Consider the following 14235-nt stretch of genomic DNA (forward strand, 5'->3'; position numbering starts at 1 on the left):
TCCATGTATACTTAATTTAATAGAAAAATATGGTACTTTTTCTGGATATAAAATTAATTGGAACAAATCTGAAATTCTCCCAATAAATGTTCATTGTACCAAAGGATTATTTGACCCATATTCATTTATTTGGAAAGAGGATGGTATAAAATACTTAGGAATTATGATCAAAAATACAATTGAAGACACAGTCAAAGAGAATGAAAAACTTTTATTGAAAAAAATAACAGAAATGTGTGAGCAATGGAATCCATTACATCTTTCTTGGTGGGGAAGAATTCAAACAATTAAAATGATGATATTGCCTGTGGTTTGTTACCAAATGAGTATGATTCCAATATTTTTTCAGGGGTCATTTTATAAAAAACTTAACAATATTCTTACAAAATTTGTTTGGTGTGGGAAAAGACCAAGAATCGCTTTAGTATCATTACAAAGACCAATTATGGAAGGGGGGGTAAATTTTCCAAATTTTTATAGGTATCATCAAGCCTATATTTTAAGACAGGGTATGTATTGGATCCTCCCAGATCTTTTAGAAAATGTACCAGATTGGCTGTATTTAGAATGGCGGCTCCTGTTCCCTTTATATCCAGAACAGTTAATAACTATAACAATGCCTAAAAGATACAAAGACCACAGAATTTTATTTGACACTTGGAAAACATTGAGATACATCAGTAATCTGTCACCAGAACCTATTGCTAAATCTCTAAATCAATCAATATGGATAAACTCCAGGATCAGAATTGGCGGATTTAAAATCGTCTGGAAACAATGGATAAATGCAGGAATACGAACATTGAATGATGTCATTTCAGAAGGGTCACTGCTTAGTTTTTCACAATTGCAAAATAAATTTGGATTAAATAAAACACAATATTTTAAATGGATGCAATTGAAGCAGGCCATTCAGGTAGGGTTCCCTGAATGGAAAAATCTAAATAATCAATATAGTCTACAGGTTCTATGTTTCCAGGCGGATTTTTTGGGTCACCAAGCCGCAAAATGGTACAAATTGATATACGGATTTTTAAATAAAAAAAAGAAAACAGGTCTTAGGGATATTTGGAGTATTGAGATTGGTCAGACAATTTCTGAGTCTCAATGGCCACGATTTTGGTCCTGGAGATTAAGATCTACAAAGTCAGCATCTATGAATCAAACATGGTTGTTCTTATTACATAGAGTGTTCTGGACCCCAACGCGCCTGCAAAAAATAGATAGTACTAGATCTAATAGATGCTGGCATTGTAAATTGGAAATAGGGACGTTAGATCATTTAATCTTTTTCTGTCCCTGTGTAAACGCATTTTGGAATTCAATTTGGCCCCAAATTAATAAGTTACTAGAGAATTATGTAGGACTCTCATATGACACCATATTATTTGGCACTGCAATGAGAACTAAGAGTCCGATTTCAGCAAATAATAATAAGCTATTACTAATACTAACAGGAGTCGCCATGCAACAAATTACTCAAAATTGGAAAGATTATACCAAATTAAATTATACGTTCTGGTGGAATTCTGTCTGTCATATTTATAAAATGGAAAAAATAATAGCGTTACAACAAGGGAATCTTCTTAATTTCAAGAAAATTTGGCAACCATTGACTAATTATTCTAATGATTAGTTTTCTTAGCACAATGATAAAAATTATATATGATTGGGGTGGGATTTGATTAATTATTGGAAACATGTTATATAAAAAGGGGAAGGGATTTATATTTTTATGCTATTGTATAATATTTATCATATTATATTTTAAATAATATGAATTATTAATGATAATATAATAGATATGTAATAATTAATAATATTTAATATGATTCAAATATTGTAAGAATGGAAAATTTATAAATAAAAATTAAAAAAAAAAATATATATATATCTTGTTGTATTATATGCAGTTGCCAAAGGAAGGGGAGGGGATGGGTTTATAATTGAGAAATAGTTGGTATACTTATTAAATATTATATACTGTTTCAAGATTATAGTAAAAGATTATATAATGATACCTTATATATAGTAATGTATGAAGGAATATCAAGTGTGTACGTAATGAAATTGTATAAATTTAAGTGATACACTTGTTGTTATATGAAAAACTTAAAAACAAATGATGATATCAAAACAAAGAACAAGGGGTTGAGACAAAAATTATGATTGATAGCTTAACACTGAAAGATGATAAACTTGTATGAAGCAATAAACTATATCTTTGGGGTGAAGGACATCATACATTTTTTTAATTGATCAGATCATAGGATCTCTTATAACACAGTAATCCCAGATCCCCATCTTGTATTGCAACTTGTAATTATATGTCCACTCCCATCTCCAATTATCAAAACTAAACCACTTAAACAACAATCTGTGGTGTTATCAATTCTTTCAACTTCTTAACATCTATAGTGTCCTTCACCCCAAAGATATAGCTTTTTGCTGCATACAAGTTTATCAACTTTGAGTGTTAAGTGATCAATCACAATTTTTGTCTCAACCCCTTGTTCTTTGTTTTGATCCAATTAACTTTAGGCAAGCCCTCAGCCCTCCTCAACTTATTTGGATAACTTTTGGCCAGATATCAAAATGTCTCACCAAAAGTTATCTGTTAAGTTGTCCCAAATTTTGAAAGGAAAGGATTTATATCGGTAATTACATAAATCCTTTTAAATACCGACTCAAATACACATTTATAGCAAGGTTTATATTGTGTCTTTAGCAGAAAGGCATTCCAAGCAACAAACAGCAGCAAAGTGGGCATTTAGTCCTATACACATCATATTGTGATCAAAAATAATACTTCTTAATCAATTACTTCTTTGGCCATAAACCCTGGCTATTACCAAAAGAAATGTTATAGCATATGCTCAGCTAAGAAAACCATCTTACCGTCCTTTTGTCAGCACATGTGCTGGCCAGGAATCCCAGCAAAAGACTGAAGAGTGTTGGCAGAATTTCACGCAGAGTGCGAGGTGTATTTGAAACTACAATCTTCCAAACATGCAGGGATGCCTGTCGAACCACAAGCTGGGTATCTGAGCGCCCCATATACAATCCTGCCAAGACCCTATTCCGTCGCTCTGCTCCTAAAGCATCAATGATAGCCTGAAAGAAACCAGGAAACAAAAGAGTGACAGCACTTTATAGAGCTCATGGATGTCAATAGTCAGTGCTTGTTCCACTGATTCTGAGCACAGTGACAGCTCACCTTGGTTGATTGAGCTGTTCCAAAATTATCATCTTCTGAGGCAGTTTCTGTTGTCATTTTCCCAGTGACTCCAGAAATATGAAAAAGAAGATCTCCAAGAAGCTGAACGGAACTGAACCTGAAGAAAGGAAGATGCAACTGTCCTATGACATGAGAATAAAAGAACAAAGCAACTGTTTCACTTCACCAGATAAAAAAGGGACAGACTGGAGTAGAAAACAGAATAGAAATCGGAGAAAAAGAAGTCCAAGGTAATACCAAGTTGAAAGAGCAGCAGAATGCTTAGCCTGTGAGCTTGCCATATTCTATGAAAAGATGTAAATCAGCACATGTTGTACTTCAATAAGGAAACAAAATGGAAGAATTTTAAAAACTGCTTTAGACATACAATTTATCTTTTCAAAATGAGGCATCATGACTCATACACTGGACAGAGACATTGGAAAACAGCTTTTGCTAAACAAAAAACCCAACAACTAAAAAGCCTGTCACTATTACCGTTATACAATAATCATATATATATATATAATCTGATATAATTGTGTAAAGACAGTATTAAGAGTTCCTTCAGCCTCACCGGATTCTCCAAAGGTCATCAAAGAGGCCTTGTTCTAGCTCAGGCAGAAGGAGGGCAATGGCAGTCTCTGCATACATAGTTATGATTCTCTGTCCAGCACGCAGGGCAGTATCACGCACAAACTCATTCTCATCAGCCAAAGCCTGGAGAAAAAGAATACCACATATCTCAATTCCACTAAATAGCCACATGTTGAGGCATTCCAACTCTCACCCAAGAATACCACAAGCTGCAGATGCTCCAATTTCTCTCTATGATCTACTACCTTATTCCCTTTCTCTATATTTACGCATCTTTAAGAGCAACCATTTAACTACGAGGGGGTGCTGAAATGTTCTCAGCCCAACTAACCAACTTCCTAAATTCTGAGTGTTATTTTGCCACTGTATCCATATAACAATAAACCCCCCCATCCAAACAACAATTTCATCAGGGAATAAAATCACACAAATTCTTGTTTTAGCCCAATATCCCTAACATTTATCAAGTCTATAACTCTCAATAAACACAGCTTCCTAACCCACCTAAGCTTTCTAGGCACATTCAAAACCTGACGAGGACAGTGTAGTTACTTACCTGTAACGTAGTTTCTCCGTGGACAGCAGGATAGTCAGCCACATATGGGTGTTGTCCCAACAGCTCCCAATTTGCGGATAAGCTCTCCAATAGCTCAGAGATTTTTTTTTTTTTCTCTCTCTGAACACATGCAGTGCCCGGGCCCCACTGGGCATGCCCGAGCCCTACCCATTTCCCCCTGCGTCCCCCTAATCCCCAGGATGTTCCTAGCTGTGGCTGGGTCAGCCGTATGGGGAGGCGGGTGGGTTGTGTGGCTGACTATCCTGCTGTCCACGGAGAACCTATGTTACAGGTAATTAACTACACTTTCTCCTAGGACAAGCAGGATGAGTCAGCCACATATGGGTGCCTCCCTAGCCAAGGGATGTACCAACTGGACCTGCGCCTTAGCGCTCTGTGCATCCCTCGCCTGGCTGTGGAGGCCGAGCCGGGCAGGGTAATCAGACGAAGGCGCAATGCTGAGCACACGAATTGCTGCGCTCCAGTTCCAGATGCGGCTTTATCAGGAGGCCAGTGAGAGAAAATAAATAAATAAAATAAAATAGGAACTCCAGCTCACTACCGAGCCAGCCCCATCCAGTAAGATGTTTACGAGGGAAGTTATCAATGTGAGCTACCATTAAGGTAGCCACTATCTTGTGCAATAAGACCTAGTTACTAATAACTATGCTTAACAGGACAATAGCATCTCATTCTCAATGGTAACCCACAAGGATAATTCCACCCAACCCCCTAGTGTTGCAAGCAGAGCTAAATAAGTCATATCTGCCAAATTTAGGACTTACTGTTGATTAGCTTCTCTCTGGAACTCCTAACAGCTTCTATTATCACAACAGGATTTCATCACAGTGGTATGCACATTAATACTGTTTAACACTATAATAATTCCCTCTAAATAGGTTTACCAAAAACAACAGGAAGAATTTTCAGTGGCAGATTATCTGTATAAAAATATATGTACAATTATCTATCTACTTGTATGAGGATTTTTAAAGAGCTTTCCATATATTGCTTCACCCCTGTTCACATGTAGAAAAGATTAAAAAAAATCTTAGCCCAACTGGGGGTGGAATTGGGGAGGAGGGATCAATGCAGTAAAGTGTGCTAGGCTTTATGGACAGCTTATCTCAACTTTTGTGCACAATTTTATGTGCACCCTATGTAGAAAATGAATTTTCTTTTGCGTTAACTGTACACAGAGCAAATTTAAATCCACAGTAATGAAGTTATTAGCTTTTCTGTGCAGATGCAGAAAAGTATGCAAAAGATGAGAACACAGAGTTTTTCATGCAAGGTATCAAGAGGAGTAAAAGGGTAGCCCATTCTGAAGCAGCAGCATTAGTGAGGTTTTCATGCCTCTTTCTTCCTTTACTGCAGAGATAAGGGCCTGCAATTTTTTTATGGCCATGACACATTTCTCCCCTCTCTAGACATGAAATATTTCATATAATCTCTAAGGAGTTTCATACCTTAAGAATACATGGTATAATGGGTCCAACATATGGTGTGAATTTATCCCCAAAAGTAATTGGCAAATAGGTGAACATCATGATATATCCATCTCTAACATGGGGTGCAATGTCCACTTTGCTTGCAGTAGATACAATCTCTGGCATCAGCTTTTCCAGTTTTTCTACCCCTAAACCAGCCATAACTTCAGCCAGACCTGAAAAGCAAACAGGCAAAGATCAATACAATTGCAATGATTAAAGACTTTTATTTTATTTATTTTTATAAGTTATACCTTGCATAATCTACCATTTTCAGCGACTTAAAAATCAACAAAACCAATTATAAAAATTAATATTTGTTTTTATCTATTTACTTTGAAGTCATAAAAATAAGCAAAACAACTAATACTGGATGGCTTTACAATCTGACCGAAATCCACTATTACTATATTCCTTCATTTCATCATAATATAAGTATAACTAGATAGTAAGATGGAAAAAAAGCTTTTTGAAATAGATATGCCTTCAGTTGTTTCTGGAAAATCACTTTCTGTGCAATTGACCTGATGGAGAAAGGTAGTGCATGATGCTGGAAATAGAATCATCTCTTTACTTCTGATTTGTTAAGAGAATGGCAAGCCCAATGGCCAAAACTAAGATCTGCTCAATATTTCATGAAGGTTTGCAGCAGCCAATTCTCCTTCTATGATCTTGCCTTTTCATATTCAAAGAGAGAATGTAATTTGATTTATTCACTTGTTCATTCAAATATATGATTTTGTTTAATGTTTATAATAAACCGCATAGAACTTTTTGGTAACGCGGTCTATAAGTATAATGTTATGTTATGTTAGATCACCTTGCACAACCAAGTATTAAAAGTTACAATCATATAACAAACTAAAAACAACAAGAACACTGATCCCTACAAGATGGTTGAATACCAAATATCACATAAAAGATAGTATTCCTATTGATCATAATTTTGCTTAAGGACAAATGATTGTGGATATGAAAATGTGCTGATCTCTTAACTAGACTTTTATTACTGTTAGCAAATACATGATTTGTTTCTTCATACTAAAATCAATGTTACTGAAATGGCCCTGCAAGGACCACCTCCTGTCCATTATTACTGTTTTCTTTCTACTACAATTTGCAGTTAATCTCACTCAACAAGACAAAAAATCCTCAATTTCTTCACCTTGAGCTGCTCCAGAACGATCCACAGAGCTCTGCTCAGAAGCCAGCGTGTCCATCAACCATGGCAACAGGTCCTCAAAGCAAGACTCCCCCATCCCCTTCACCATAGCTCCTAATGCCTTGGCAGACACTGTTCGTACCTAAACAATAATGAGGGGGAGAAAGATGTTGTTGCTTTTCAAAAAGGTTTTAATAAAATGTTACAAACATTTTATTTAGGGCCCCTTTTACAAAGCTGTAGTAGTGATGCTGCCGCGGTAAACGCAATATGCACCAAAGCCCAAATAAATTGAATGGGCTTCAGTACGTTTACCGTGACAGCGTCACTACCTCGGCTTTGTAAAAGGGACCCTTAGTGGGGGGTTTCATGTTTTAGATTTATTTAATGACACTTCATTGGTAACGCCAGACAAATTATGTTACCTTACAGGTATTTCTTTGAATCCAGAGGGCTTACAATATCAGGGTCCTATTTACAAAGCATTTTTCCCATGGACATAAAATGTGAGAAAACCTTTAGGAAGCAATGGAGTGTTATGTAAATTGCCTAAGATCCTAAGAAATGACAGTAGGATTTCAGTCATAAAGAACATAAGAACATAAGCATCGCCTCTGCCGAGTCAGACTATAGGTCCATCGTGCTCAGCAGTCCGCACTCGCGGCGGCCCCCCAGGTCTGTGACCTGTAGTGATCCTTTACTTAAGACATTTTATCCTTTATAGTACCCTCTAACTATACCCCTCAATCCCCTTTTCCTTCAGGAACTTGTCCATCTCCTTTTTAAAACCCCAAATCGTACTCTGCTCTACCACCTCCTCCGGAAGCGCATTCCAGGTATCCACCACCCTCTGAGTGAAGAAGAACTTCCTAGCATTTGTTCTGAATCTGTCTCCCTTCAATTTTCTTGCGTGCCCTCTTGTTTTTGTTTCCCCCACCAGTCTGAAGAATCTGCCCCTCTCTACCATCTCTATACCCTTTATGATCTTGTAAGTTTCTATCATGTCCCCTCTAAGTCTCCGTTTTTCCAGAGAAAAGAGCCCCAGTTTCTCCAGCCTCTCAGCATATGAGAGGCCTTCCATGCCCCTTATCATTTTTGTTGCTCTTCTCTGGACCCTCTCGAGTGTCGCCATATCCTTCTTAAGGTACGGTGACCAGTATTGAACGCGGTATTCCAGTTGCGAGCGTACCATTGCCCGATATAGCGGCAGGATAACTTCTTTGGTTCTGGTAGTGATTCCTTTTTTAATAATTCCCAACATTCTGTTCGCCTTCTTGGAGGCCGCTACGCATTGTGCTCCCGACTTCAATGATTGGTCTACTAAGACCCCCAAGTCCCTTTCTAGGTTGCTCCTCCCCAATACCATCCCCCCATCTTGTAGCTGAACATCGGGTTTCCTTTCCCTATGTGCAAGACTTTGCATTTCTCTACATTGAAGCACATTTGCCATTTATTTGCCCATTAACTCAGTTTGTTCAAGTCCCTTTGTAGTTCTGTACATTCTTCAACAGTTCTAACCCTACTGGAGAGTTTTGTGTCGTAAGCAAATTTTATAACTTTGCACTTCGTCCCCACTTCCAGGTCATTAATGAATATATTGAACAGCAGTGGTCCCAGCACTGACCCCTGCGGGACACCGCTTGTGACTGCTTCCCAGTCAGAGTAGTGTCCTTTTACTCCTACCCTCTGCTTCCTGTCCGCCAACCAATTACAGATCCATCTGTGCACTTCCTCTTCCACCCCATGGTTCCACAGTTTCCTTAGCAGGCGCTCATGGGATACCTTGTCGAAGGCTTTTTGAAAGTCCACATATATGATGTCTATGGGGTCACCTTTGTCCAATTGTTCGTTAATCCCCTCGAAGTGCAGTAGGTTCGTTTGGCAGGATCTCCCTTTACAGAAACCATGCTGGCTGGTTCTCATCAGATTATTTCTTTCTATATGCTCATTTATGCTGTCTTTGATTAATGATTCGGCCATCTTCCCTGGGACTGAGGTCAAGCTCACCAGTCTGTAGTTCCCCGGGTCACCTCTGGATCCCTTTTTGAAGATAGGTATAACATTCGCTATCCTCCAGTCCTCCGGAACTACCCCTGTTTTCAAGGATAGGTTGCAAATCTTCTGTAGTAACTCCGCTATTTCGTCTCTGAGCTCCTTCAATATTCTCGGGTGGATTCCATCAGGTCCCGGCGATTTGTCAGTTTTTAGTCTATCTATCTATCTATCTGGCTTCCCTAGTTCTCAGCCTGCTGCTTTAACCACCAGGCTGATCCTTTATATGTATACATTGTACAGTCGACTCCACCTAAGTGCACGTCGGTTAAGCGCATGCTTCGGTTATTCGCAGCCTACCACCATGGTCCCTTTTTTTTTTTTTTTTACATTAAAGTCAATGGGACATAAACTCTGGATATTTGCAATTCGGATAAGCACACAATCCGGTTATGCACACTGATGTCATAGGTCCAACCTCTATTCTTTCATGTTATGTTATGTTCACTCCGGTTAAATGCAATCACGTTCCGACTGGGAATGGCTAGGCTTCACACAGCAGCTTAAGCGCTGGGACAGCTGGTAAAGTGAGTGCTCCACTTCCATTCAAGCTGTAGAGCATAGCTTTCTTGTACTTTAGGCTCCAGCAGTCCACTTGCCATATTTAAACTGAGCCAGCTTAACCACTTCTATTAAGAGCAAACTCCATTTAAGCGCACGTGGAGACCCAGTCCGAAGGGTGTGTACTTAAGCAGAGTCAACTGTACATAAGTTTCACATCTTTATTATTTTATGCATTTGAAATGGTAATATAACTAATCTTTTGTATATAAAAAACCCCCAAGCAACCATTTTTACACATCAAGGATCTGATTCTGTATAGTGACCAAAATTGAGCACACAAATCTGTGCGACTTACTGATATGCATGAGCAATTTAATTAACAAGCCAATCAATGCTAATAACTGGCAATTAACAACTGGCACTAATTAAAACTCATGCACACAACTTTATGAGCATATTCAATAAAGTAAATTCTAGCGCAAAAAAAAGGATCACAAAGGGAGTGTGGCCAGGGGAGAAGAATGGGTGTTCCTAAAATTAGGTGCACTGTTGTAGAATATGCCTGTTCTATGCACAACTTAGGTGCGGATTTTTAGGCCTGGTTTCACTGGCATAAGTGGCTTTGCCTAAATGTTAGTCACACAGATGGGCGCTTCACGCCTATCACGTCTATCAACTGTGCCTAATTTCAGAGGCAGTTTATAGAATCACACTAAGTGCCATTCTTTTAGGCATCATATATAGAATTTGGCCTTAAGTATGCAGTCTAGGTCAGGTATCAAAACAGGCAAGTGTGAAGGTTATGCTCCACAATGGCACAGCAGATTCTCAGAATTTACACTATAACCTTTGTGCTCCACTTCCACAACTCTAAGATCAAGCTTTTTTTCCCTGGACAGAGATCTTCCAGCCACACAAGTTGGTGATGTCCCCGTGATGGAGCCAACTCGGCAGTCAAAAAGCTGCAAAGCTTAAAAGATTTGCGCATGTGCCAGCCATCCCGCCCAAATGTATCTATTCTGCCTAGTATATATATCAAAGCCCCAACTGTAAAACTAGTTTTTAAAGTTTCTGCGATCAAATTTGACTTGGTAGTCATCAGTGTCAGCCTAATTAATTTCATCGCTTCAACTTTTAATTCATTCTAAACATATTTCTTTTCGGAGTCAAAATTGTATTATTACAGGAATTTGACTTTGCGGCGCTTTTATTTAAAATGTCAGAAAAGATCAAACCTGGCTTTAAGCGCTGATCGACATGTGCTCAGAAGATGTCGGTGACCGATCAACATGCCTCTTGTATCAGATGTCTGGGGCCCCAGCATCTGATCATGTCCTGCTCACACTGCGCTAAATTAAATAAGCGCTCACTGAGGATCAGAGCGCTGAAGCTTAAAGAATTGGAACAGCTCCCCAAAGCGGTTTCCATTCTCCCCTCCGGCTGCACGTAAGGGATATCGGAACCGCTAGGGTCAACTTGCAGGGTGCCGAAGCTTGTTCTTCGCAAGTCAGCTCAGGCACCAACGTCTTCTGCGGGTGTAACGTCGGTGCCGATGATGTCACACGCAGGGGAAGCTTCCTATTGGCTCAGCCTCTGCTCCATGTGTGCAGGATCTATCCCTCTCGGTCCCACCCTCGACACCGAAGGAATCTAACCGTCGGCACAGAGCTCCTCATCGTAGAGAGCCTGAAGCACGAGTTTAACCTCCCCAGACCAGCATAGTAAACAGCAGCCTTCTGAGGGTAAGAAATCTGCCTCTACCAGTCCACCGAGGAAAGTTTAGAGGAAATCTAAACACATGATTTCCTCAAGTTCCTCCTCCTCCTCGGGGGTTTCAAGGGGTTCTCCTCATTACTTGTCTGCCCCTGCACCAGAACAGGATTTAATTCCTCCTCTGCTTCCTCAGCAGTCTCAACCTCCTATGCAGCCTGCACTTTTCCAGCTATTTCAGCAGTTCTGGCAGCAACAAATGCTTTCCGCATCTCCTCCTCTCCTCTCAGCCTGTTGGACAGAGAAGCCAGCTTACCTCTCCTCCTTACCTGGTCCAGCCGTCAGATGTCCATCACTCTGACTCTATCTCCATAACCTCTTCCATGGAGGCAGCGATCCATTCTTCGTATGCATCATCCTCCCGTTCTCCATCTCCTGATATTCAGACCGATCCACTGCTCTCTTCGCTAACTCATGAAGCTCTTCCATCTGAGCGAGATAGGGCTTCGCCCCCTGAGGACACGTCATATCCACATTTCCCATCTAAAATGGCAACTTCATTACAATTAGCCACCATCAGCTCAACCTGATCCTAGGGAAAAGAGGCTTAAAGTACTTATGTATCTTAACATTCCAAAAGAGGTGGTATCGTTACCACTTCATGATAATTTGGATGAATCTCAGAAATCAATTTGGAACACTCAATACACGTCCAGAGTCACCAAACGAAGTTTGGAGCACAAATATAAAGTACAGGACGTAGCAAGCTTTGGTAAATCCCAACTACCTCACCAATCATTGTTAGTACGCTCCGCTTTATGAAAGTCCAAATCCTCTAAGGATTTTGCATCTACTCCACCAGTTCAAGACATGCGAATTATGGACGGCATGGACAAAAAATCATATCAAAACTCCATGCTGTCCGGGAAAATTGCAGTACATCAATTTTTCTATACTCAGTATTTATATGCTAATATGGAGGATATGAGAAAATTGGTTGAAACCTTACCAGTGCCCAAGCAGGAGGCTTTTAATTCAATTCTGTCCAACTTTGAGGAATGCTCTATGAACTTGATCAGAGCGGCGGATGATGCATTCGACACCGCTATGAGAGGGGCGGCAGCAGGTATTTGCACCAGGAGGCTGGACTAGTTGCAATGCTCCAAATTAGGTGTGGATGTCCATGCGAAGGTGGCGGATGCTCCTTGCCTGGGTGACAGCTTGTTTGGGGACAAGGTCAAAGACCTTATTGAGGGTCTTAAGGAGGATTGTACCACCCTGGATGCTCTAGAGAAGGATACCGCACATCACTCCAAACAACCCTTTAAGAAACAGCAGTCTTCTCAAAGAACTTTTAATCCCAGGAAATCGTATTCCTCTGCCAGACAGTATGCTTCTTATACTCAAAAGCAGTTTTGGCCCTTTAAGCAGCAATATTCAGCCAGGGCGCCAAGAGACCATAGATCTCAGAAACCCTCTCAGCCTGCTGGACAGAAGCCCTAAAAATCATTTTGACAACCCTCCACTTCCAGCTATCCCAGTAGGAGGTCGGTTGCGGTTCTTTCTCAATACCTGGTGGGGTATTACCACAGACACTTGGGTCTTGCGCATCATACAGGATGGATACTGGATTCGTTTTCAAGATCCCCCTCCATCAGCTTATTCAACCGACTCACATGCTTCCATTGCAACAAGAGTTGTCCCGGCTGCTCGACATCCAGGCAGTGGAACCAGTTCCAGAACTTCAGTGGGGACAGGGGTTTTACTCCAGATACTTCCTTATTCCAAAGAAAACTGGAGGAGTTCGTCCGATTTTAGACCTTCGGAACTTGAACAAGTACATATTGAAAGAAAAGTTCCGCATGCTCACGGTATCCGCCATTGCTCCAAGTTGATGCTTGGCTCACATCTATAGATCTTCAGGATGCGTATCTCCATATTTCTATCCATCACTCCATCACGGGAAATATCTTCGTTTTATATTTCTGAACCGTCACTATCAATACAAAGTTCTTCCTTTTGGCCTCTCATCAGCACCAAGGGTATTTTCAAAATGTGTCATCCCTGTAGTAGCACATCTTCGCAAACAGGACCTGTCCATCTTCCCTTATCTAGACGACTGGTTCATTTCAGCTACGACGCCCAGCCTCACCCGCCATGCATTGAGTCAAACCGTCAACCTTCTTCTCAGTTTGGGATTTCTACTCAATTTCCCAAAATCTCATCTCACCCCGTCTCAGACGTTACAATTCATCGGAGCACTTTTCAAAACACAACAAGCTACGGTCTTCCTACCATCCCTGTGGGCTCAAGTCCTCCAACATCAGATGACCGGCTGATACCCAGGGCTGTGGGTATCAGCCAGAGACATTATCACCTTGCTGGTCACATGGCAGCAATGGTGCAGGTCCTACAGTTTGCTCGTCTCAAGATGAGACCAATTCAATGGTTTCTCAAAGCAAACTGGAATCAATTTCTTCAACCACTTTCCAAGAAATTACAGCTAACGACCTGGTGCTACAAGACTTACAATGGTGGCTTCACATGGATCCTCTCTCTTACGGACTTCCATTTCATCCCCCTTAACCTACCATCACTATCACGACGGATGCCTCCAAAAAGGGTTGGGGGGCTCACCTTCTTTCATGGTCCATGCAGGGCACATGGTCTCCGGCGCTTGCACATTGCAGCATCAATTTCCTGGAACTGCACGCAGTACATCTCGCATTACAGGTGTTCCAACACCACCTGCACAACCACATGATCAGAGTACGTACAGACAACCAAGTAGCCATGTTTTATGTCAACAAACAAGGTGGGATGGGATCTCCTCAGTTGTCCCGAGAAACAGTATCCATCTGGAATCTGGCTATCCAGCTCTGGTCCACCTTGCATGCAGTCTACCTTCCGGGCAAAGACAACAAGCTGGCCGACAGGCTCAGCAGAC

The 14235-nt window shown here is 40.6% G+C and overlaps 1 protein-coding gene across 2 annotated transcripts in view; it reads right to left on the bottom strand.

The window, feature by feature from the left end:
• The window catches only part of GCN1 (GCN1 activator of EIF2AK4), a 324708-nt gene that overhangs the window by 93797 nt on the left and 216676 nt on the right, over positions 1-14235 (bottom strand). For both annotated transcript variants that reach the window (XM_033954090.1, XM_033954088.1), the window contains exons 40-44: positions 7026-7164; positions 5840-6036; positions 3795-3937; positions 3218-3335; positions 2899-3114 (exon numbers count right to left, since the gene is read on the bottom strand). In XM_033954090.1, coding sequence (XP_033809981.1) covers positions 2899-3114; positions 3218-3335; positions 3795-3937; positions 5840-6036; positions 7026-7164 — 813 coding nt within the window. The remainder of the gene's footprint in view (positions 1-2898; positions 3115-3217; positions 3336-3794; positions 3938-5839; positions 6037-7025; positions 7165-14235) is intronic.

The sequence above is a fragment of the Geotrypetes seraphini genome, chromosome 8, assembly GCF_902459505.1.
Source record: "Geotrypetes seraphini chromosome 8, aGeoSer1.1, whole genome shotgun sequence".
In the NCBI taxonomy this organism is placed as follows: domain Eukaryota; kingdom Metazoa; phylum Chordata; class Amphibia; order Gymnophiona; family Dermophiidae; genus Geotrypetes; species Geotrypetes seraphini.